The sequence below is a fragment of the Mustela putorius genome, unplaced genomic scaffold (genome assembly GCF_011764305.1).
Source record: "Mustela putorius furo isolate JIRA1106 unplaced genomic scaffold, ASM1176430v1.1 tig00000127_pilon_pilon_pilon, whole genome shotgun sequence".
Classification (NCBI taxonomy): Eukaryota; Metazoa; Chordata; class Mammalia; order Carnivora; family Mustelidae; genus Mustela; species Mustela putorius.
This window is the reverse complement of record NW_025421288.1, coordinates 8,164,453-8,190,240: the sequence shown is the minus strand read 5'-3', so window position 1 is coordinate 8,190,240 and position 25,788 is coordinate 8,164,453. Positions and strand designations below refer to the sequence as shown.

Genomic DNA, 25,788 nt, shown 5'->3' with positions numbered 1-25,788 from the left:
TTTTATAATTTTAGTTTGCTCATGGAAAGATGTAGGGTGGCTTCCTACAGATGATTCATTCTCACGATGTCCCATGTGCCCATTGGTGTGTTCTGTAAGTGCTTGGGAGGAGCGTTCCCTAATTACATGTTTCGGGGTGCATTGTTTGTGGGGCCCCGCCGGCATCCATCCAGGTGTGCTTTATCGTGCATCTGAAGCCACTGTGAGGGGCGGTCACCCTACGGAGGATTACTACCCACCCGTCCCCTGACTTTCCCAAACAGCAGGCCTTGCCTCAGCCATAAACTAGGCATAATTTTATCCACACCATCTTGATAAAGTTGATGAGGGCTGGTTTTGCTTCCTCTTCCTGCCTTGTGAGTCATTTAGAGATTTTTTTTTCTGCCAGCCTAACCTCAACTGTCTCATGTGTTGAGGGTGGAAAGCTAGCTCGCCTGGTGATCAGTCACTTCAGGGGACACGTTGACTTAGAGCAATGGCAAGTGGGGATTTTGCAATGTGACGGCCGGCGGTGTCTGAGACTCTCAGCCTTCTTTCCTTCTAGAGTAAATGTTCCTTTGTTGGCAGATGGTGGGGGCGACAGACTATTTTCAGAGACCACGTTCACCCACATTCACACTGTAGTGGATAGTGTGGTCGAGGAATGTGGTCTTTCCTCTGGGCTCCTTAGAGGTATGAAGACCAAAAGGAACACAATGCTAAAAATACAGTTTCTTGGGTTTTAATTTATTTTTTGTGTTTTTGCTTTGTTGGGATGCATCATAAGTTTTTTCTTTAGAAACTTTGTGTGTAATGCTTCTCAAATGCAGGAGGCTTACAGTCATTCACGGGCCTCCCTGTGTTTTAGTGTTTGGCATATTTATAGTGAAAATGGCTGATTCTATAATTTTTTTTTTTATATGATACAAGGGTGGACAAACTTTCCCTCTACCTCTCCTCTTCCTTCTTCAAATGTAGAAACCGTTCTTAGCTTGAGGTCCATTCAAAAAACAGGCCATGGATGGGGCACCTGGGTAGCTCAGTCGGTGAAGCATCTGCCTTCGACTCAGGTCATGATCCCAGGGTCCCGGGATCAAGCCCCACATCGGGCTCCCTGCTCAGCAGGAATCCTGCTTCTCCCTCACCCTCTGTGCTCTTACTCTCTCTCTTTCTGTCAAATAAATACATACATAAATAAGATCTTCCAAAACAGGCCATGGCTTGAATGTGGGCGGCTGGCCAGAGTGTGCAGACCTGAGCTCTAACTTATGCATAAGCACATGCAGACAGAAAAGAACCCAACGAACATTCCTGCAATTCTCCCACTTCCTTCTGCTTCTGGCAACGTGCACCCCACAGACTCGTGCTCTTTCTGTGGCTGGGGCCAGTTCATCTTGCATTCTACTCTCTTAAAATCGAACACACATTTCCGTGTTGACTTCTCCTATCCTCGTGGACCACCTACGTCTTGAGGCCCCTCGAGGCGGACACTTGCTGCAGTGTAATTGCGTTTCCTTTCATCTCGAGGTACCTGTGTCGTATCTGCCCTAGGTAAACACTTCCCTGACGAATAGGTAATTAAAATTCTGAACCTTTTATGGCCCTGGATTCTTATCCGTTTGGATGATACTCACCCAGGTGGATGGCTCACGGGAGGCGGTGAAGGTATGTGAGCTGATGATGGCCTGGATGCCGAAGAACCCAGGGCCTGAGCCGTGAGGGAGTGAGTGTAGGAGCTGGGAGAGTCAGGAGGCCCCCCCACCAGGCTCCCACTTTCTGTCAGGAATCTCATTGGGAACGGCCAATCTTGATGACCTGCTCTGGAATTTTTACCACCGGAGCCCCTCCTTTGTCTCACAGTCCCTCAGCATTGTCCCACAGTCCCTCAGCATTGTCCCACAATGAAGGGTGGGGCCTGGTGGCCTTAGGACCTGTGTGTGGACGTGTGTATGGACATGTTTGGGGGCGGGAGGACGATGCTCATCAATCTTCATTGGTTTGGCAGATTCCTGCATCTGAAATCTCCTTCTCTGCAATGCAGGGGTGGGGGCCTGGGCTCTGGAATCTGGGTTGTGTGAAGACTAAGTCAGAAATGGCAAGAATGCCCCCTAGCAAGTAAGCCATCTAGAAAGATAATGACTAGGTTGTGCTTTCTGCAGCCAGACTTGAAAAATGGGGCAGAATGCGGTCGAAGGTCAGCTCCAGCACCCCCCTCCCCACCTTGGCCCTCTCAGGTTGTAGATTCTGTTGGACTCGCCCTCGGAATCGTCTGGGAATGGAATTAATACTAATTCCCAAAGGGATGACACATCGCTGGCACCCTTGGGCCGGCGGCAGCTTTGTTTGTGGAACTGTCCCTGTGATTTCTCAGAATTCTGATTTAAAAAAAAATTCAGAAATCAAATTAAAGCTGTCATATAGACGATAAAAGGGTCCGAGGAAGGCGCTGTGTTTCATCATCTGTCCAGCGCTGCGGTGTGCAGGGTGTGGGAGCCCCAAGGTCCGAGTACCGCCCCCCCCCCGCCACCTCCTCCCCCCGCCCCCCCCCCGCTCCGCTCCCCGACACCTTGGCCGACACCGCCCCCTAGAGGCCGCGGCAGCCCCGGGGCGCTAAGGGCGGGGAAGGCGCGTCCCCGCCCGCCCGCGGTGCTGGCTGGGAAATTCCGACTGAAGGGCTCTCTCTCTCCGCCGCCCCCTCCCTCCCCGTGCTCCACCGGTGCCCTTTCCGGCCCGCCTCCCCTCTGCACGTCCTCCACTTTCATTCAGTGTCCGCGGATGGTGTGGCCAGGCCGGGACCGCTTGCCACGGAACGGGGAGGGGATGTTTTTTTTTGGGTTTTTATATCCACAAGGGACACAACCTTTATGACAAGTTCTATACTTTGCACATTTTGTTCTAGGGCCATTTTGTAAACCAATCAACAGTACTTCGGAGCTGTTGGTGCTTGGGGCTCGTGCAAAGGCCCTGAGGTGGGAAGGGGCTTTGCTCTTAGAAAAGCAGGGACCTGAAAGCAGGGAGGGAGGGCGGGTGGGTGGTGGCTTCAGCAGAGGAATAAGCCGGAGGAGGTGAGAACCCGTGATAGGCAGGTTCTGCATTTAAGTTTCTTAAGAGCCCTGGAAAACCTTCGAAGGTTTTACTCCGCGGAGAAGAGGGGGTGGAAGGGGGTTTTCATGTGATTAAAATAACTTTGTTAGTTGGGAAGAGAATGGACTTCAGGGGCACCGAGTGTGAGCTAGGAGGCCCCCGGGTTGTGAAGTGACAGGTGGCTGGTGTGGCCCGGACAGGGGTGGGCCTATGGACATGGAGGGAGTTCCCAGACGGCTTTGGAGGCTGACCTGCTTGGCTGGATGCAATGGGCACAGCCCAGGGCAGGGTCAGGGACACCCGTCCTTCTGGCTGGAGCAGCTGGGAGGCCGGATGCAGAATTGACTGAGATTAGACACAGCCTGGGGTGAGGGGTGGAGTGTGAGTTTGGTGGGACAAGTGCCCTTTGAGAGGCGGGGGTAGATGGTCTGGGGAGGAGGTCTGGGCTCTTTTGGGGACAGGTAACAGAACCTAGAGGAGAGTTTCTTTAGACAGGTTCTGAATTTTCTCCTGGGGGTCCAGGGCTGGGTTCAGGGGGGCTTCGAGAAGGGAGTGGGGTGTCCCAGGCATCCCCCTCACCCCTTGCTTTACCCTCTGCCTGGAACACTCTGTCCTCCTCCCCTGGTGGCTGGCTCTTGTCCCCCCTTTAAGTCTCCTCTCAAATCCTAAGAAGGGGGCCTCCCGAGCTACAGTTGGCCTTTCCAAGCTACTCCGGGTCGCATCACTCCATGGATTTCTTTTACGGTGTTTATCGTTGTTTCATGTACCTGTTTGCCGACTTATTTATTTATTTATTTGCCAGAGCGAGTGAGCTTTCCCGTGGGATTACAGCCCGCGGAGAACTGGAGCCCCAGTCCATTCACACCGCCATACTCGGGCCTCCGCCCGCTCCTGGCCCAGAGCAAGTGCTTTACCCATACTTGTTGGGTTATGAAATCTGCTCCCGGGTCCTCATAATGCCCAGTGCCACTATGCGCACATCGAAAGTGCCAGTAAACATCTAGGGATTGATTTCATGCCTGAAGACTCCTTTATCATAGAAGACAGTCTCTTTCTGCAGGAAAGTTGGCTGAACAGGGACTCAGGGAATGGGTTATGGGTGCGAGTCAGAACGCGAGAGCATTACCGCATGGACGGTGGACAGCAGTAACCCAGTGCCGACCTGCCCTGCGTCTGTGACACTGCCCCCCACCCCGCCCCCGGATCCTCTTCTGGGCAGAGACGTCCTTAAAGGAAGACTGATATGAATGGATGGTTTGACTTGTAGGCTTTTGTGATTTAAACCTGGAAATAGAGGGGCGCCTGGGTGGCAAGGTCGTTGAAGCGTCCTACTCTTGATCTCAGTGCAGGTCTTGATCTCAGGGTCATGAGTTCAAGCCCCGCGTTGGGCTCCACACAGGTTAGGGAGGCTACTTAAGCCAAACCAACCAACCTGGAAATATAATGTCCTAACAATGGGGACAGATAAATGATCTAGAAAATGCATAAGGAGGGTTTTTTTTTTTCCCCTATTCTCCACCCCCTTAAAAAAACAGTTTGATAAATAATTTCATGTAGCATATATGAAGTGAACAAAATACTTAACCTACCATCTCTGGGGACCGACCCCGTGTAAATTGCCCTGATGGCCCTGAGGAGTCAGGGTCTGTCACTCTCAACGGCATCCCATACCCCCTGGATCCCTAATCAAGGGACTGAACCTATTCCCCCTGAAGCCTTTGTTGCTGAAGTGTCTTACAGGAATCTGATTCCTTCTGGGAGTGATTGTGCGCTGTGTGTGACGTGAGGTGTGCTGAGGCCGAGCTACCGGCCCTTAAGGGATCCCAACTGCTCTGTCCACATGCTAGAAGCGGACTTTTCCGTAGATCATTGGGAGATGGGACTCTCTGGAAGGCTCCGTCTTTGCTTGCAGGTGTGTCTGGGTAGCATAATCAGCTTAAATATTTATAGACTAGTTAATTTCATCACTAAATGGCCGGAGGTTGAGGAGTCTGTCTGAGGTCAGCCGCCACCCTATACGGACCCCATTTTGTTATCCTATAGGTTAAGTTTGAGCAGGTCCCTGGGTGACTTTCTGCGGAGGAGAAGGAGTGTATGTCTTGCCATGTGTGGCTAGACTGGTGTGTGTTGGGGGTCTGGAAGTGAGACCCCTGGGTCCCTTGGAGACGTGTTTGCACGGCCACGGCCTTTCTCTGCACCTGCTGACCTTACCCTCGCAGTGGCCGACCTCCTCACTCTAGCAGGTGAACAAAAAAGAGGCAGGGGTGCAGGGCACAAAAGTGAGATGCTTAAAATTTATTAAAAGGAGCCAGGCTGGGGACAGAGTGAAGGAAATGTCCCGGGAGCCGCAGGAGCTCCAGCAGTTGGCGATCTTCCGCTTCTAATTCCTAAGCACACGCTGGAGTTTTTAAGACTTTGCCCTAAAACAGACAAAACAAAACAAAACAAAACAAGACAAACAAAAGAAAAAACCAAGACAATAGTGAGTGAGACTCCAAGTTAGACCAAGATGTCTGCATGTAGAGACCTCAATGTCCATTAAGAGGGTCAGTAGCTCGAGAAAGAACTAAGCTTGTAAGGGTTTTGATTATGTCTCAGAAACCTCTTAAAAAGGGTAAGAGGACCGAGTCTGCTTCCGGAAGGACTATTCGCACTGGGATTTTCCTTCCTGGATTAGAAACGGCTCCAAAAAAAGGGGGCGAGGTTGTAGGCCAGGGACTGGGGGGATCCGCTGCTAAGAGGCACAGGGGGAAAGGAGCTTTTTACCGTGAACTTTAGGATGTTCTGTGTGGTGTTTGAGGGGAGGGTGTCCACCAGATTCCTCAGCTGGATCATCCCATCTCTCATGTCTGCGTCTGGGGCGAAAAACTCAAGTGCAGCCTCGTAACTGGAGAGCGTGCCCACGAAGAGGGTTTTCATGACATTCAGAAAGGCTGGGCAGATCTCTGCTGAAGCTGAAGCACAGGAAAGAGAGAGGACACGTGTCCAGGCCCTTTTCCAAGCTGGCTGGCCCCCCACCCCTCCCCGGGCTGGGCCTGTCCCAGAGGCAAGCGGGCGGGCCTGTCAGCAAGAGATAGCTGCCTTTTGGTGGATAGGATGGCGTTGAACGTGAGATCTGGTGGTGCTCCAAGCAGTTGGTTCTTTGGCCAACTGTGGGGAGACTTCCCGGGGTTGCAGCCAACTTTTCCTGGCCTGCCTGAGCCCTCCTTGCGCTTCCTGGGTTGGGGCAGGGCCATTTGCTATTTGTTCTTTCTGTTAGAGTTTCAAGCAGGGGAGTGATAAAAGTTGTTGCTGATCTGATCTTTTATGCAACAGTGGGGGTTTGGGAAGAGGCTACCGAGGGTTTCTGGTTGTTGTCCCACCAGAAACATACCTCTTCCAATGGTTAGTGGTGGTCTAGGCCACTTGCCACGGGGCGGGAGACGGGTATGTGGCAGATTCAGGCTCTGTTGGGAAGAAGGACTTGTCCGGGCCAAGTGCAAGCCCCGGGAAGAGGTGTGCACCACGAGCTCTGGACCCTTGTGGTGGACTCAGCTGCCCACATGCCCCTTGTGTCCATGCCCGGCCCCACTATGTTCCCTTCACCCGCGGTACTCCCCAGACTGTGCTCCCCTTTCAGGCCCCTGCCCCAGGAACATGGGGGAGAGCCACTGGTTTCCACACCCTGCGTCTTGGTCCCCATCCTTGAATTCTTTGCCTTGTGTGCAAGTTCCGCTTCCCTGTCTGGACTCTAGCGACTCCCAAAGTGGCCACCCCAAGTCAACCCCTCTGCGGAACGTAGGGCCCTGTTCTACTATGTCATCTGGCAAGTTACTTTCTCTTTGTGTAGTTCCATTTCTGATCTGTAAAATGGGAATAAGATCCCTATTGGATAGGGTTATTATAAGGGTGTAAAGGGGTTCAGAACAGCGACCGGCACATAGTGCCAAATAAATGGGGGACATTACTATTCTTATTATGCCATGTGCGCACGCACAAATATACAAAGGCATCCCAGGTGCACCCCTTCCCATCTTTCAGCTCTGTCTTGCTGAGCCGCCCTGTCTGTTGACGGCGCTGAGGTGTAATTAACATACAGTTGACCTTTGAACAACACGGACTGAACTGCGTGGGGCTCCTTACATTGTTTTCAATAAATGTATTGGTTTTTTTTTTTTTTTTGAGATTTGTGACGATTTGAAAAGACTCACGGATGAACTGAGTAGCCTAGAGAAAATGAAAGAATTCAGAAAAAGTTGGGTATGATTGTCAGAACACAGTATATAATACACACGATGTACAAAATGTGTGTTCCCTGGTGGTTCATATTATCGGTAGGGCTTCTGGTCAACAGCAGGCTGTGAGTAGTTAAAAGTCAAAAGTTACAGGCAGAGTTTTGACTGTGTGGGGGGCAGTCAGCCCTCCCAAGCCCTGTGCTGGTCATTGTATGTCAACTGTAGATGTCGGTCCAAAATGATGTTATTTCTCCTTAAAAACAAATATCTCTACGTAATAGTTGTCCGCGTTGCCTCTTGGTTTTGGTTTTCCAACTCCCCTGCCACTCCCCAGGGTCATAGACTTATGGCCATGGGTGTTATGAGACTTTCAAAGTGAACTAATTGAAGTTTGCTAAAAAACTTTTTGTTTGCTTGCTAAAAGTAGAAGAAGTGGATACAGAGTAAAAACCACGTAACTCAGTTCCCAAAAGAACAGGGGGCTTGGATCGAGGTGGGATCCTCCTCTCTCATTCCCTCCCTGCCTCTCCCCCCACCCCTCATTCCTATCCTTTTAGTGACAGCTGCAACTATTCAGAGACTCCTAATCCTTTTGGCAGAGGACAAAAATGTTTAGAAAACTCCACTCTGGGTTGGCAGTCTCCCAAAGGGAAGATCCCTTTCTAGAATATTCCTCTCCATCCAGCATGGGAGACCTTGCCTTAGCTTGGATTTCTTTTGGAGGCATGATGCTCTGCAGCTCCTTCTAGCCCCCTTGGTTGCCAGAGTGGTGTGGAGACCCCAGACCTGAAGGCGGCACTGTACCAAGGTCTCTTGCCATCTTGGGGTCTCTCCAAGACTGGGCTCTGAGGAGCTCATTGTTCCTATTCTGTTGGTCATGGAACACGCATCCATTATGAGATCTCTTCCATCTCTGCCTCTAGTCTGTTCCAAAGCTGCAATTCTGAGGTGGTTGGCCATGGAAGATCAGACCCCTTCTAGGTTTCCTCACAGGCTCAGGGTGCTCCCCAAGTTCCCAAGATGGGTCTGTTCACAGACCTGGCTTCCCTGCCAGGGGGTCTGCATTTCAGCTAAATAGCTGCCCCCTGTTCCAAGCAGAACTGGGGAGCAGGAAGGGTTCCTGAGCCTGGCTTGGGGGAGAAGGGCTCTGGGAACTCACCAAGGCTGCAGCAGAGAGCGAGGAAGGCCAGGGTGAAGATGACAGCGAGCTTCATGGTGGGCAGGAGTCTGGCGAGTGAGGCGCTGGTCTGTCTCTGGATTGGGGTTGGGGTCCTGTGTGAGACATGCCCATTGGGGTGCCTTCTTAAATGCTCCAGGCTGTACCTGGAGGGAGGGAAGAGGGCAGGGCTGAGCTCCACTGATGGGACCACACTATTTACCTGGGTATCAGCTTGGTGGGAAAAGTAAATATTCTCTTTTCGCAACCCGGTTTCTTTCCTCATTGGAACTGAGTTCACACAATGGGGCACTTGGATGGGGAAACTCAGAGTCCTATGTGGTGGCCACAAGGGGACTCAAGTTAGAGGGTGTGGGCACCTGGCTACCCTCTCATTGAACCTGAGCGCTGGGACAGTCCAGATCAACAGAGGCAACTGCAGAGTCCTCCAGGACCCATGACCCCAGGAGAAACCGAGGCCTAAGGCCCCTCACACATCTCGTCACAGGAAGAAGGCTTGGGACTCCTGATGCTCCATTGGGTTCCTCCCATCGCCTTTCCAAAGATGGCGGCCGGAGGCCGCTTGGACTAGAACATCTCCGTGGCCAGACTTAAGGGAGACCCTGGACCGAGGCATGTTGACAAATAAAGACTTTCTCTAGAAAGCCCATGAGAAACACAAGCCTCAGATCAGACTGGAGAATGCACTGGCCTGGGCTGGGTCTGCTCCCACCCGAAGCTGCTCTGGAGTCCTGCCCTCCTGGTAGCCAAATCCATGGGCACTTCAGGCCTTATCTCGCTTGACCTCTTAACGGCCTTGACCCTCTTGACTTTTTCGTTCTTGAACTGTTCTCTCTCCTGCGCTCCCATGGCCGCATTCTTTCCTGATTTCCTTGCCGACCGACCATCCTTGTTCTTCAGATGTTTACTCTTCACTGACTGTGCCTCCCTGTTGGCTGTTCCAGGCTTTGGCTGTAGCCCCTTCTCAGCCCCCACAGTACAGCTATGGCTTCTCCTGTCCTCCCCCAGTACCTGTGCCTCAGGACACAGGCCACCTGCTCAAAGCCAACTCCTGGACGGCCTCCCGTCCCTCGGTTGCCCTCCTTGGACGTCCTCAGGAAGGCCAGCAGAACGATCTTTCTAAACCCAGCTGAGCATGTCAATTCTTCTTCTTCGAACCCTTCGAAAGCATCCTTTTGCTGACGGTAAAATTCTAGTGTGACCTACAAGGCTCTTGTCCACTGGCCTTTGCTTATCATTTGAGCCCCGTTCCCTGACTTCCTCACATAGTGATTTGACCCTATCTTTGTGTTTGTGGATTCAGGAACATCCCATGTGTTTCTTCATGACTTTCTACCCTTGCACAAAGGATGCCTCATGCCCGGAATACGTGTCTCCCGCGTTGTCTCCTTCAAATCCTGTTTGTACTTCAAGACCCAAGCAAACGTTTATTCGTTCATTCATTCATCCACTCCTTCATTCATTCTGAGCACCTACTAGGGGTTGGGGGTTGGGGTAAATATGGAGAAGCATTGGCTGGAGCCCCAAGTAGAGCTTGTCACCTAGTAGCGAGGAGCATGGTCAACAGAGAGCCACTAGATGCCTGTCACTTTGGGGTCTGCCCAGGGTGCAGAACGCTGCTTGGTTCAAGGTCGCGCCCTTCCTGGGGCCACTCCCCTCTGGCAACCAAGCAAGGACTGTGCTTCTGCCCAGCCCAGAACCACTCCAGGGGGCGACGCCTACTCTAGAACCTCTGGCTTGGCCGGCTGAGATTTCACCAGACCAGCATTGCCAGCTGCCTTTCCCTCTGCCCAAGCCTCCTGAGGCCCCTTCCCCACACGGTTACTACCTGTGATAGCGGTCTTGCCCTCCAGACTCCATCTCAGCATGGGCTTCCTTGGCGGCATCGGCCCATGGCAGCTGGCCGTGATGGATGAAGCATGCCTGGGTCCCCGATGCTGAGGAGCTTTGTGCTGGGGGCAGAGAGCGGCAAGCGGGCCGTGAAGCCAGGGACCTAACTGAAGGGGTCCTAGGTGCTGGGGAACATGAAGCCGGACATGGGGTAGAAAGTAGGTGGGGGCATTAGTGGGCAGTTGCTCTGAGCAGGTGACTTCCTACTGAGACCCCCAGCATGGGGTCTGGGTGCAGGGATGCCCAGCACCCTGGCCCTCCAATTGGAAGAACCAGGGTGTGCCCCAGGGACACAGGGGGCCTGTAGTGCCTGCACTGGGAAGGAAGCGGGGACCCGGATCTCGCACGGCCTCCTGCTAAGTAAGGTCTCTATGCTCACAGTCCTGGGAAGCCCTGGAAGGAGTTTCTCTTTTTAATGCTTTAAAAAATGTGCTAAAATACAGGTAACACAAAGTCTCCCATCTTTACCACTTTCACTAGTGCCACTGAGTGTGTTAAATCCATTCACGTTGTGCAGCTGTCCCCACCATCCCTCCCTGTGGCTCTTTTTATCGTATAAAACGGAAACTGTCCCCATTAGACACGAGCCCCCCTCCGTCTCCAGTCCCTGGCAGTCCCCTCTCTGTGGGATCCTGTCTCCTCTCTGTGCAATCCTGTCGTCTTTGTCCTCCCTCCCGGCTCGCTTCACTTAGCGTGGTGTCCTCAAGCTTCATCCATGGGGTGTGTTGCAGAATTTCTTTTACTTTTAAGGCCAAATAATGTTCCATCGTATGTGCAGACCACATTTTGCTTATCCATTTGTCGGGCAGTTGGGTTGTGTCCGCCTTCTAGCTATTGCGAACAAGGCTGCTGTGGACAGGGGTGCACAGTCTGGAAGGTTTTAATCTGGGGAGGTGGGGTCTGATTTCCCTTTTGATGGGCTGCCCCAGACTACTCTGTGGGAGGGGGTGGCAGAGCAGCTTGGCAGAAGGGACCGTGGGCTTTGGAGCCACTGAAGGCAGTGGGGTGAGGGTCTGAGAGACACCGGGACAGGCTCCGTGCTGGCTAGAACAGGGCGGGTGAAGCAGAGGGAGGTGAGATGATGACCCAGGGGTGCTATTTCCTGAGCGAGAGAAGATGCCAGGTAGGAGAGGGTTGAGGATGGGGAGAGATGGAGCTTCTCAACCTGCAGTTCCCGTGGCTGATCTCTCATTTCTATACTCCTCTGCTACAGGCTCCCCACAGAGGGTTTTAACTGTGTGGTTGTTCACTTGACTCTGTCATGTCATTCATAGTCGCTAAACAGGGAGCCATGGCGTGAAGTAGTACAGGAGCCCGCTCGCCCTGTGGTCTCTGGAGGCCACGATGAGGCTCAGAGGTGCCTAAACATGACTCAGACCGCAAATTCCAAACTATCCAGCCAAGAGAACTTGCTGAGCAAGCCGCTGTGTGTCCAGACAATGCAGCCGACAGATCAGGAGAGGGAGAGCCTCTGAACGAACAGTGGAAAGACTCCCTGCAGACTGCGGAGGGGAGAGAAACAACCAGGAGGCAGAGCAGAGGAGAAAAATACCAGAATGAAAAAGAGCAAAAAGGAATCCACGAAGGTAACTGCTTGCGTATGCATAAAAGCTCTCTGAAACTGATGGTACTGGCTGCTTCCAGAAGGAAGAACCACACGGGAGGGAGACTGAGAAAGGAAGATTTTCAATTTCAACACTTTGGTGCCCTTGCAATTTGGAATTGTGTAAATATGCTCTTGATTCGAAACACTTTTTTTTTTTTTTTTTTTTTTTAAAGTAGGCTCCTCACCCAGTGTGGAGCCTGACACAGGGTTCGAACTCACAACCCAGAGATGAAGACCGGAGCCAAAATGAAGAAGGGGATACTTAACCGACTGAGCCACCCAGGGGCCCTTCAAAACAAATTTTTAAAAATCAACATATAATGTGTTATTTGTTTCAGGGGTACAGGTCTGTGAATCATCAGTCTTACATAATTCACAGCGCTCCCCATAGCACCTACCCTCCCCCGCGTCCATCACTCAGCCGTCCCTCATCCCTCCCCCCTCCCACCCCCTCCCCTCCAGCAACCCTGGGTTTGTTTCCTGAGATTAAGAGTCTCTTATGGTTTATCTTCCTCTCCGGTTTCATCTTGTTTCATTTTCCCCTCCCTGCCCCTGTGATCCTCTGTCCTGTTTCTCAAATTCCTCATATCAGTGAGATCAGTGATAATCATCTTTCTCTGATGGACTGATTTTACTTAGCATGATACCCTCTCGTTCCATCCATGTTGTTGCAAATGGCAAGATTTCGTCAAAACGAATTTTTAAAAAATATTTATTTATTTATTTGCGAGAGAGAGAGAGAGAGAGAGAGAAAGCGAGCACAATCTGGGGAGGGAGAGAGAGACCCTGAAGGAGACCCTCACTGATCATGGAGCACTGATTCGAGGCTCAATCTCACCACCTCAAGATCATGACCTGAGCTGAAACCTAGAGTCAGAGGCTTAAATGACTGGGTCAAGCTCCCTGGTGGTCTAGTGACTAGGATTAAATGACTGGGTCACCCAGAGGCCCAGCAAAACAAATTTTTTAAAAAAGATTTTATTTATTTATTTGTCAGAGAGAGAGAGAGTGAGCACATAAGCAGGCAGAGTGGCAGGGAGAGGCAGAGAGAGAGAAGCAGGCTCCCCGCTGAGCAAGGAGCACGATATGGGACTTGATTCCAGGACCCTGGGATCATGACCTGAGCCAAAGGCAGCAGTTTAACCCACTGAGCCACCCAGGCACCCCTCAAAACAAGTTTTTAAAGATAGAACAGATATGACACCTGCCACAGCATGGATGACCCCTCGGGACATTATGCTAAGCGACAAGCCGGTCACAGAAGACAAACGTGGCATGACCCCACTTAGATGAAGTCCTTAGGAGTATCAGATTTGTGCAGACAGAGAATCGAATAGGCTTGTCGGAGGCTACCAGGGGAGGAGAATGGGCAGTTGTCTTTGTCTGAATGGGACAGTCTCAGCTTGGGGAGGTGAGAATGTTCTGCAGGAGGATGGTGGTTACACGGCACGGGGAAAGTCTTGCTGCCACTGAACTTAGCATCACAAAATAATTAAGATAATAAATTTTGTTACATGCATTTTACCACAATTTAAAATGTAATAAAAAGGATAGATAATAATAAAATAAAATACAATAAATAATAAAATAATTAAGTGCGGAATAGGTTTTAGAATTGGGCTGAGTTGAATCTCAGATCCATGGTTAATACTAGCTGTATTATCGTGTGTGAAGCAGGTAATCCCTCTGCCTTGAGTTCCATGTTTGTACAGGGAGCCTGATACTATGATCTGTTGCACGTAAGTGGTGCTGGGGTGGAGAGCGTGCTCTGTGAATGAACCTTGCCGACTACCGTATTTGCCTGTCCCTGCTGGGAAGGCCTTTCAATTTGGAAGTCTACAAATCTTTCAATTTGTCCAAGTCTACTTGTGCATGACCAGGGCAGAGAGGATCCACTTCCATGCTCAGTACTTAGCCTAAGCCATCAGGATGAGCTTTTCTTTTTTTCCAGCTCCCATGCTGTGTCCACGACATGCTGAGCTGTCATGGCTTAGGGAAAGCTTAGCTGACACCCATGTTCCTGACCTGATCCCGGGGCTGGAAGTGGTAGGTGGGCTTCTACGAAGAAAGAGGAGCTCGGAGGTCCACCTGTATGTAAGCCGTGTCAAGAAGCTTGGAATGCCCAGGAGTATTTTCATGTCCCCTGTGTTGTAGACTCGTAGAGCGAGGGTCTCTCCATGTGTTCTCCCTGAACCAGGGAGGGTTTCCTGGACACACGACGTGACCACTTGAGGACACAGCCCGGTGGCTGTGCAGAGAATGGCCCAATGAGTGTCAGCAAGATAGTTCATCAGGTCAAGCATCTTAAAAATGCCGCCTTTGTGAAAGACTTCTGTCCGTGCCATTGAGGGCCACCTATGATATTCCCCATGGTTTGTTGGCAGCAGGGGGAACTGTGCATGTCCTGTTCTTGTTCCCACCATCTCTCTCTGGAGGCTCCTTTTCTGGTTCCTCTGTTCCTCCATGTTCCTTCTTCCTCCCCCTTCCCCCACTCCTCTGTACTCTCTCCCTGGGCAACTCATCCCTGCTCAGTTTCGGTTACCTCCTACGATAAGACAACTCCTTTTTATCTCCACCGCAGCGTTCTTAGAACTGTAGCCTTGACCATCCAATGCTCGCTAGACATCCTCACCTAAATTTTTCAAAGGCCGTCAGACTCACTTTGTACAAAGTCAACCTCATGATCTTTGCTCCTATGCCTGGTAGATCTTTCCCCAGGATTCCATATCTCAGCAAATGATCTCACCAACCAACTGGTTACATAAACTGGAGACACGTCTTTAATGCCTCACCTTCCCCAGGGTCATCTTGACCCAGCCCCATGCCCACCACCAAGTGCATGGGCATAGACACAACTCTGAGGGCGCTCCCCCCTTGGTGTTCTCTGAGGGTCACCCCAGGCCTGTCAGTCAACCACCCAGGTCCTTCTCTTCCTTGTTCAGCTCCTTCTGGGGCCATCAGCTCTGGGCATCAGAGTAAGGCCCTGAGGTTTAGTCTGATTATTTCCCTCTACTTTGGGAATATCACTGATTCATGGTAGGTTTATTTGAGGGGCTACTTATCTAAGAGGTTAAAAAAAAAAACCACTGAAAGCTGAAAATAAGAAGCTTTTCATTATTAAAAGAAAAGAAAACAAAACCCCCATGATATAAATACCCTCTTCCTTCTGGGTCTGAATCCACGATCCAGTGACCTGGTTGGTCTCTTGAGGCCAGCCCATCTTTCGGGCTCAGTCTCAGGAGTGTGAGTAGCATGCTGGATACCCCAGGGTACCCTGAAGCCCTCTCAGTGTTGCCCCGAGTGGGTCGGTTCCTCTGTGAGCTGGTGCCGGGAGTGGCTGAAGCCTGTGGCTCTCCCAGCATGTCACCCACAGCCTTAGACCCTGTTCCCTGCATCCATCCCACCTTCCTGGTTCGAGGTCCTGGGAACAGAAGAGCTGGCTTTTGGGTCGCTGGGGAACCTGACATCTAACATCTCTCCTGCCATTAGGGAGGCTCGGATGTGACAGCCTCAGGGACAGTCAACCCCTGCTGTTCCCGGGGCAGGGTCCTTCCAGGTATGAGGCTGGGGGACATTTTTAGACTCGAACACTTGCTTCTCAAATCCTGAAACCCCACACACTGTGAACTCCAGGCCAGAACCATCGAGCCTGCCTTAGCACAGGGGGAGGGCTTGGAGCCACCATTTCTGGCTACGCTGGGCAGTGACCCGGTCACTGTGTAAAGATAAACTGTCCAAGGGAAGACAAGCTGCTTGGTTATTGGCACTGTAGGTACGGCAGTGAATTTGCCTGGTTCCTGACAGCAGCGCCCCCCCACCCCCGCCCCCAACCAGAACTCTACTCTGTGTTCACCGTGCCAGGGTCTGTGTGAGCCCTGACCCCGGGTTGCTAGAGCTTCAGGGACTGGGCTGGGGGAGTGGCCAGGAAGTCTGCCTTGGAGGGTATGCCTGGTTCTGGCCCATGAGAGGAGCCGGAGAAGGAGCCTCAGCCAGAGCCTGAGGGTCCCAGGGGATCCAGAAGTCTCCCTTGGGAACTTGGACTGTAAGGCCTAAGGCCTGCCGGTCTCCCCTGAGCATTCAGGTGTGTGTGTGTGTGTGTGTGTGCACGTGTGCCAGGTTGGTGAGTCACGTTCACTGCCCCTTGGGGAGCCTCTGCAGAACCCACTTAAGGGTCAGGTAGCAATGGTGGGCGGGAGGGCATGAGCCAGCAGCAGCTCCCATCCCCTAGGGCCAGAGCTATCGACTCGGGCCGGACGTTCAGCCCTTGGGCTCAGGGCTCCGTGTATCCCAGTGAGCAGGAAGCTGGGGGGCAGCCAGTGTGGGCATCCGGCTTGCTGCGAGTCCCAGCATGGCCCAGGAAACAGGCTGGAGGCGTGGGTGGGCCATTCTGATCCTGCCCATCTGGCTGGGTTGCTGAACAGGGACTGGTCAGGCGGTCCGGCCACAGGTTCATGAGAGCAGCTCATGGGGTCAGCTCACTGGGCAAGCTGCAGAATTCAGCCTCCTTCTACCCTGGGCTTCTGGCTCTGTGTTTGCTCTGGAAGCAACCCCTGAGCAGAGTGGATTTTCCCCTGTGGGTTTGGCTTACTCTCTTCTCCCCTGGCGTCTCCTAGGGCTGATCCCTGTACTGACCCAGGAGCGCCTGGCAACTTTTGGACGGTCCAGCCATTTGGGCCACCAGCCATGAGGCCCAGGTCCTGTGAATTTTTGAGAATGCCCCCCTCCCCTAGTGATCATGTATTTACAGGCTCCAGAATAGGAAAAGAAATCCTCAAAATTGTAAGTAATGAATATTTATCTAGGTAACATCATTTCACCTTGCTTACTGCAACTCGGTTCAGCTATGGCCTAGCTTTCTGTAAGAAGCCATGAAGTTTCAATTGTATGAACAAAATGCATATGTTTCAGGATCAGAATTATTAAGTTTATATAAGCCCCTTCAAAAATGTATAGCCAAAATTATGCATAGTGTGAGAAGTGGGTATATATATATTTTTTATAATTTTTAAAAAAATATTCTATTTATTTATTTGACAGACAGAGATCACAAGTAGGCAGAGAGGCAGACAGAGAGAGAGGAGGAAGCAGGCTCCCCGCTGAGCAGAGAGCCCGATGCGGGGCTCGATCCCAGGACCCTGGGATCATGACCTGAGCCAAAGGCAGAGGCTTCAATCCACTGAGCCACCCAGGCGCCTGAGAAGTAGGTATATTTCAATGTTCGATATGACGTGGGGAGGGAACATCAATTAGGAGGGTTTCGTAGAGGTCAGCTTCCTGGGGGCACAGAGTAGTTCAGAGAAAGGGAGAGAACAGACGGGCGGGATGAGTGTCAAATATAGAAGAACCCGCACATAATTGTATCATTCGATACACAGAGCTCTGGATCTTGCCTTTTTCACTTTATATTAGTCTGGGATATCTTTTGAAACTTTGGCACTTAGAGATGTACTTGATTTTTTTTTCCAATTCCAGAATATCCCTTGTAGGATGTCATATAATTGGAGTTACCGGTACCTTAGGGATGGGCGTCTGTATTTTTCCCAGTTTTTCTGCCATTAGAAGCCATACACGGTGCCTCTTGCTCTGGGGACTTGCCCTGTAGGAGAGATGCCCGGATTCAGACCTGCTGCGGCGGTCTGGCGGTGCTGATTCTCCAGGCTGAAGTCTGTCTGTTCTGTCTGCAGGGGTGGGGGTCGGGGGTGGGAAGGTGGGAGAAGGAGGTGGCATGTCCGCGGCCACTGCTCTGATTTCCCACGGGGATCTTGGTCATTTTCCCAGAGCAAGTTGTCCCTCAGCCCCAGACCAGGGCAGGAGCCGGCAGAGATGGTTCTGGGGCTGCTGAGAGCACCCTCTGGTACCCACTGCCCACCCGGGCTGGATGTCGAACCCAGGTGGGAAGTGACCCTGGTGTTAGCTGTTTCTGGAGGCTGAGCCTGAGAGTTTCAGGGAGGGGTGGGGGTGAGTCAGGCCATGACCTGTAGAGGATCAGAGCCCTTTCTTCGCTCCCCAGCTGGGCAGGTGGATGAGCTGAAACTCGGAGGGTGAGAGGGCGGATCAGGCCTGGGAACCGGGGCCGGTCCCCGTGGAGCCTGGCAGAGCCCGCTGGTTCTTTGCCTGGGACCAGCTCTCTTGAGGGGTGGGGACAATCCATTTGATGAAGTCCCTGTTCTGCGAGTGGAAACTGGTTCCCCTTCACTTGACAGGCCAGCTTTGGGGATTTGGGCAGCAGGCTGGGGGGTTGACATAACACTTCTTGCCCTTTCCCAGGAAGCTTGCTTAACTCTGCAGGTTCTTTGTTCAGTGGTGAGTCACCCAGATCCTACCTTTTGTGTCTGTCCTCTTTCACCTTCGCTGCCCTGGGCCTCTTTCCACCCACAGACGTGGCAGGTCACCTCTCAGGCAGGTCACCCTCTGGGTGGGTCGTACGGCTCTGCTCTCAGCCGTCCTGGGGACAGGAGTCGCCGTGGTCAGCAGATGCGGGTTGGCCGGCCCCGTGGCTCTGCAGGGCTGAAGCTGTCCTAGATGCACAGGGATGACAGGCTGTGGGGAAGACCGCCTCGAGCTCCCTCTGGCTTTTAGTCTGAGGCAAGGGGTGTCCTACCCAAGAGGAGCCTGCTGGGCCCCTGGGTCTCTGTCTGTCCCCCAGACCAAGCGCTGTGCTGTCCCCTCTGGGCACCACGTCACTTCTGCTCCAGTGGGGCAAGGCAGGCTCTCAAGCCCGGGTGTCCACACAGTGCAGTGGGGCTTCCCTTTCTCTATCCATCATCATTGTCTTTTTCTATTTTTATTTTATTTTTAAAGATTTTATTTTTTTATTTGACAGAGAGAGAGAGAGAGAGGGAGCGAGCTCAAGCACGGGGAGCGGCAGGCAGAGGGAGAAGCGGACTCCCTGCTGAGCAGGGAGACTGTCTTGGGGGCTTGATCCCAGGACCCTGGGATCACGACCTGAGCTGAAAGCAGATGCTTAACCGACTGAGCCACCCAGGCGCCCCTCTATTTTTATAAATAAAATAGTTACGGTTTATATTTGTGTTTATAGATTTTATGTAATATATATTATATAATGCATATTTATCTCATAGATGTATGTAACATACATATTGCATATAATACATAATATACAATATTTATACTGTAACTAAATTAGCATGTAATTTCAGCCTAAAGTTTTCTTTCTGTTATAGGGATGAAAATTTAGTCACAGTCATGTTGGGGATCCCTCCTCCCTAGGGTTGTGCCTAACTTCCAGGGGCTTGTGCGGGACCGAGATGGCGGAGGGCTTTGTGCTGGCGAGGGCGCCTGGAGCTTGATGTCCCCCATCACCAGCCTGTGATGGTACTGTTGTTTGTAGTGGGCTTCTTGTTGTTTTATTTTTTAATATTTTAAAAAAGAGTGTTTATTTATTTGAGAAAGAAGAGAGCGAGCGAGCACCAAGCAGGAGCAGGGGGAGAGGAGGGGAGAGACGTGGGAAAAGGGGCAGAGGGGCAGAGGGAGAGGGAGAAGCAGACTCTCCAATGAGCAGGGAGCCTGATATGGGGCTGGATCCCAGGATGCTGGGATTGTGACCTGAGCCAAAGGCAGACCCTTAACCGACTGAGCCACCCAGGCATCCTTTACCATTGTTCATAAATCCTCCTCCTGCCTGAACCTGGAGCGGGCCACAGCCTCTGGTTTCAGCAGCCGCCATCCGTGCTGGGTGGGGGCTCTGGAAGCTTGGCTCTTTACCCGGAATGGGTGCCTGGAGGTCTTTCCTTTCTTCTGGAGGCCTAGCCTTTTGAACTTCAACAGCCAGGAAAAAGACTCCCCCGTCTTCTGCCTTCCTCTTTCTTAGCCTTTCCTGGGGTTGTCTGATCAGGGAAAAAGGAAAACAAGGAAAGAAAAATAAGAAAAATAACACAGGTGAGTGTTTCCAAACCTCTCCGCCTCGAAATGGCTGGCTTGTGCCCTGGGAGAGCGAGGCGGGCTCAGGGCTGCTGCATCCCTGCCCTGGTGGTGAGCCCTGGCTGAGGCGCAGGGCCTGGACTCAGAGATTCCAGATGGTTCTCTGTAGCTGCCTCTGGCTTGTTCTTGCCTCTGGGATCTGGAAGGGCTGCAGGGAACCTCTGCTCCACCCTCTGTGCTCTGGAGACGGGGGTCTCTGGACGGGAGAGATGCTGTGAGTTGTGAGAGGTTGCAAAAGTGTGGGGCAGAGGCAGGACTTGAACCCAGGTCCTGTGATGCTTGCCAGGGGGTGGGACAGGGGGTGCCTTGATGTGCTGGGCTGCAGGGCAGAGCTGGGCCCCTGCAGTTCACGGCTCCAGGTGTAAATGCACCCAGGCTCCTACGGGCAAACACGGTCCATGCATTTATGCTCTGAATCTCACGTACCCTCGGGGTCTGCAAAAATGCTGGCAAACCAGCACCACGGGCTGTAACTGACCTTCCTCTGGTCACTGGTGGGTCTTTTGCGGGTAGATCCCGAATGCCAGGAAATGGGATAACTAGAGAGCGCATGCATCCCTTGGTCCCAGAGGGAGGCTGGAGTTGGCGAGGCACGGGTTGCAAGCGGCCTGTTCCCATTCTCCCCAGAGCAGCCAGAGTGACCTTTTAAAAACATCAATCAGGGATCATGTCAAATCTCTGTGTAAACCCTTCTTGGCTTCACACAACACTTAGAATGAAATCCCAAATCACCCCTGGTCCATACGACCCAGAGTGACTGGTTCCCACGTGTCCCTCCCATCCCGGTGTGTGTTGCTTCCCTGTGACTCAGCCCTTGGTGACACCCTGGCCTCCTTACCCACAGGATAGTGAGTGCGGCTGGCTGCTCGACCTTTGCTCTGGCGTTTCCTCGGCCAGGACACTCCACCCAAATTATTTCTTGATCACACCCTCTATCATCATCAGAGGTGTCAACCCACACAGCTCCTCTGTGGATAAGGCTTCCGATCACTGAGCTCCCCACCCCCATCACTCTGGGTCCTGGCATCTGAGCTGTTGCCACCCTCTGTGGCCATCTGTTTCTTATCTCCCCACCCCTAGAAGGCATGCTCCATGCTCAGCGGCGAGTCTCTGCAGCCCAGCACATAGTAGGTGCTTTAAAAATATTTGTTGGCTGCATGAATGGGAATCTGAGCCTTTCAGCCTGTGGCCCCATTTCGAGGTGTTCTGCGAGCACCAGTGGGGAGGATGTGTGTAGCACGTGGAACATCGGACATACACCAAAACGAAAATATTCAGTGTTTTTCTGTGACAACACTGGCATCCCAGGCTCACCCAGAGGCCTAGCCTCGGTAACTCCTCCCGTTCCTGAAATGCACTCAGCTGTCTTCCCCCATCTCCGTGGGCTGGAATCCCCTGGTCTCCCTTTACCCCTTCAGGGAAAATAGGTCCCTTCTCCAGGCAACGCGAGCTCTTCTCACGTTGAGAGAAAGAAAGTTCTCTCTTTCTCACCAGGTAGGTGCTCATTCCATCCCCATTTCAAAGATGGGGACACTGAGGCCAAAGTCTCCTAGTCAGCCAGTGGGAGGAGTTGGGATCTCCACCTAGGGAGGCTGACCCCACTTTGATGTACATCCCTCTGCTGACGCCCCGTCCAGTTGCCTCTCCCCTTGCTTGCCATGCTGGCGTATCACCTGTCTACAGGGACCCCAGAATTCGCAGACTGTCCTCTCTCGCAGCTCTGCCTCCTCCTGGCTGTTCCTGGAACCTCAGTACACTGTGAGTCCCAACAGCGTTGCTGGTGGGATCGAACCTAATTCGTGGGATAGAACCTAATTCCGCCCCTTCTTACTCCACGCCAATCACCTGCTCTTTTAGCCTCTTTCCTGGGGCGGTGGTAGAGGAGGCACCCTAAGTTTCTCCATCTTTTATTAAATATGTGGATGATTTGGGTATTATTGACCTATGGTACATATTCATGTATATAACGAAATGATTCGGTATTTGTATCTGTTGTGAAATGATCTCCCCAAGAAGTCTAGGTAACGTTTGCCACCGCACGGAGTTCAAACATCTTTTTCTTTTGTTGAGAACTTTTTTTAAAAAAAGATTTTATTTATTTATCTGACACAGAGAGAGAGTGAGCAGGAGAACACAGCAGGATGAGTGGGAGAGGGAGAAGCAGGCTTCTCAGCCCGATGCGGGGCTCGATCCCAGGACCCTGGGATCATGACCTGAGCCAAAGGCAGATACTTAACTGGCTGAGCCACCCAGGCATCCCCAAAGCCTGTATTTTTTGAGGAATGTTCATGCTGTTTCCACAGTTATGTTTGTCAAAAGAGTGTGAACGACCCCTTGGCTGGACCCCTGAACTTGGGCTTGATCAGACCGATACTACCCCACACTCACACCCTCACTTGGCCTGAGCCCAGCTCTGCCCTGGGCCCCACAGTCCCTCCTGACATTGAGGTGGGAGAGGCGGCTGGTAAAACGGCCCCCAGCGGGGAATCCTGGGCTGCTGAGTGGGAGCGTCCGAGACTCCGGAGCTGCCTCTTCCCTCCTCAGGGAATCGCCACTCCCGGCCAGTCCTGCCTCACCCCTGCCCCACTCCCATCCGGAGGCCCCTGACTTGCTGGAGGCTCAGCCAAGAGGGCCTTCGCCGTGGCTGGGAGGTGATCCCTCTCCCCCAACAGCAAGGGGACCCTGAACTCAGGGGGCCTGATAATGGGGCCCAGGGGGCCATCCTGGTGGGTCCAACCTCTGGCTGTGGGTGGGGAGGGGCTTGTGAGTGGGGCTGAGGACCAGGCTGTATGTGACCCAGGTGTCCCGGGCTGCCCTGCTGGCTCGCTGGGCAAGTCACATCTCTCCAAGCCTCGGTTTCCTGTCTGAAAAACCAGACTAGCACCTGGCTGGCTGGGTTGTTAGGGTTCGAGGAGGTTAGTGGCAATACAGTTGGCCTTGACCACTCCTTGTTCTGAGCCCTGCGGTCTGGCCCTGACTCTGGTGAGAGGCTCCCCTCAGTGAGGTCTTTCTGCCAGGACCTGAGCTCACAGGGTGGGGCGGGCCTCGGGGGCCACATATCAGTTGTTCTCTCTTTCCTGGGAGCTGGTCCAAAGACCAGGGGGAGGGCGTCTGCTTTTCATCGGGGGGCGGCTGCCTCTAATTCCTTTGGCATCTCAGCTTGTCAGGAGGAGGGAGATGCACTTAACCGGTTGTGGACCAGCTTGGTGCTGAGGCACGGGCAGGCACTGGGCTTGGAATCCGTCAGCTGGGACTGAAGGCTACCTGGGCCACTTACTGGTTGTGAGACTCGGGTGAGGCACCCACTGCCTCTGAACATTGAGGAGCCCACTGGGACATGGGAGTAATCATTTCTGCTCTGCCTACTCCCCAAAGCAGAAATCCATGTCAAAGTGCTTGGTAAACCACGGAAAAGATGACACGGGGGTCCCCCTGCCATTGGGGGTGGGATGGAGGCCTCTGCCCAGGGACCTCACCCCAGGCCTGCAGGCCCAGTGCCTAGACCCTTGTCCGGAATGGTCAAAGCCAACTATTGGGTCCTTGGAACAGAAGCACATTTCAGGAGGTGCTGGCTGGTGGTCTTGAAGAGCGGCCGGGCCCAGAAAAGGAAGAGTTCTCTCCGGTAGGTGTGGCTTGGGAGAAAAAGAGCACGACAGTCAGATTTCCTGTGGGCTTACTATACGCCAGGCACACGTCTAAGAACTTTCCACTTAATAGTTGACAAGGGGCGCGTGGGTGGCTCAGTGGGTTAAAGCCTCTGCCTTCGGCTCAGGTTATGATCTCAGGGTCCTGGGATCGAGCCCCAAATCAGGCTCTCTGCTCAGCAGGGAGCTTGTTTCCCTCTCTCTGTCTCTCTGCTTGCCTCTCTGCCTACTTGTGATCTCTGTCAAATACATAAATAAAATCTTAAAAAAAAAAAAAAAGGAAAAAGTAGTTGACAACGACCCTCCGAAGGAGGTTTCTATCACCCCCCTCTTTAAACGTGTTGTTGAGGTGGCTCCATAGCTCAGGGGTTAGAGCACTGGTCTTGTAAACGTGTTGTTGAGGGTAAAAAGGCATTTTTGGATGTGCAGAGTCTGGGGAGCATCTCCCATCCTGGGGGCAGTGGGCCGCCTGCCTGCAGCCGGGAGGAGTTGGCCTCGTGGGGCCCTGGCAGCCCACCCCGGGGGTTAGGTTTGAGATGGCAAGCCGGGGAATGTTACAGGCTCTTGTGTGACCTAATCCTTGAGGGTGGGTGGGATGGGGCTCCTGGAGGGGGGCAAGGGCCTTAATGGACTGGCTTCATGGTGTAGAGTCCAGGAACAAGGAGAGAGGTTCCTCATTCTTCTGTCTTCATACTTGAGGACAGGCCCAACTGCCGCCCAGGGAGCCCCCAGGGGAACGCCTTGACTTCGAGACGGGCTCAGAAGCTGGGCTTCTCAGAAGCTGGGTGGCCCGGGGGCCTGAGCTCTCAGAGCCCTGGGAGGCCAGGCTTGCAGCCAAGTGGCCTGAAGCGGGTCCTACACGGGCCAGACTGCGCCCTATCGCGGGTCTGACCCCAGGAAGGCAAGGCGGCCTTGCCTGCTGGATTACAGAGGAGCCTAGAGCTTTCTGCTCACACTGGCAGGACAATGGAATCTTCCTGGTTGGAGCCCCCTGCACACGCCCGGTCATGGGGGCTGGGCCAGCTAGGGACAGAGAGGTAGGGCAATGGGGCCTCAGTGATTAGAAACAGGAAGCAGGGCTGGAACATTTTCTCCCAAATAGAATGCAGTCCGGGGAGGCCACCGCAGAGTTGGCCACGGTGGAGGCTTTCCATTCGGACGATTCGGGTGCCCACACATCAGTAGGACCCTCTGGGGAAGTAAAGGCAGGTGTGTGGCACCCTCCCAGGGACGGGCTGCCTGCTTTCTGCAGCACCTCTGAGCGAGGACCGGGGGCTGGGAACGCGGGGTGTGCATGGGGGGAGATTCCATTCTGCAGGGCGCCTCACCCTGCGTCCTGACCATTTCTGCTTGGAGGCAGTCGGCAAGCACACTGGAATTTCTAACCAAGACAGGGACAGGGTAAGAAGAGGCTTGGGGGAAGCGGCAGAGTTTTTTAGCCATGAGGCATCCAGGGTGTGATATCTGTGCAAAACCCAGAGATGAGATGAACAGAGATGGCCAGGAAGATTGGGAAGGCCCCGGGGCAGAGAGGCCAGATCCGGGGTGAGGTCACCGGGGAAGCATGCGGGCCCACAGCGAGCTGTGGGCTGAGTGGGCCCAGGGGGAGGGAGGGAGGCAGACGGAAGGGAGGAAGGGAAGAACTCGCTTTGGCCGTTCTTACTTGTAAAAGATTAAGTACTTGGTGTCTGAATGGAACGTTGCGGGAGAGAGGTCAGGAGTTCAGTCCCCCAGGGATCTGGGGCTGGATGGACAGTGGGACATTGTTCTCGAAGGCGAGAGAACCCCAGCCTTTGTTCTCATTCCACGTCCACAGTAAATATTCCGGGATTTGGGGTGAGACCAGCATCCACCTGTGCTAATTAGTCGGTAAATACTTCGGGAAAGTGCTCTTTGCCGGAGAGGCACTTGGGGTAGCTCTTGTCTGGCAGGGCTGGCCTTGGGAAAGGTTGAAGGGTGAGCACAGCTGGGAAGGGAAAGTGACCTGGGAAGGGGCCACGGTTTCTGGTGGCCACACAGGGGGAACTCGATCCCCACCTGTTCTTCTGACGCCAAGTCGTTCTTTGCCAAACTTCTGGGTGGGGCCTTGTGCTCTTGGCACAACCTGCATTTCCCTTTCCCAAACCTGGAGCCCAGTCCTGTTCCCACAGCCCGGCTCTGGAGGCTTCTGGTGCAGAAGGGACGGCCACGTGTGTGTTCGGAATGGCCAGCCCGGCCCCCAGCATCCCAGTCACGCGTTCTAGCCAAATGCTC

General features: G+C 53.0%; 1 protein-coding gene across 1 annotated transcript; it reads right to left on the bottom strand.

Annotated features, from left to right (window-relative positions):
- Positions 1-5,343: 5,343 nt before the first annotated feature.
- Positions 5,344-8,584, bottom strand: SCGB1A1 (secretoglobin family 1A member 1). The gene is made up of 3 exons (XM_004770305.3): positions 8,437-8,584; positions 5,830-6,017; positions 5,344-5,483 (listed from the first exon to the last, which is right to left on the bottom strand). Exons 1-3 carry the CDS (start codon positions 8,489-8,491, stop codon positions 5,451-5,453), a joined length of 276 nt encoding a protein of 91 aa, XP_004770362.1. The 5' UTR covers positions 8,492-8,584; the 3' UTR covers positions 5,344-5,450.
- Between the last annotated feature and the right edge of the window lie 17,204 nt (positions 8,585-25,788).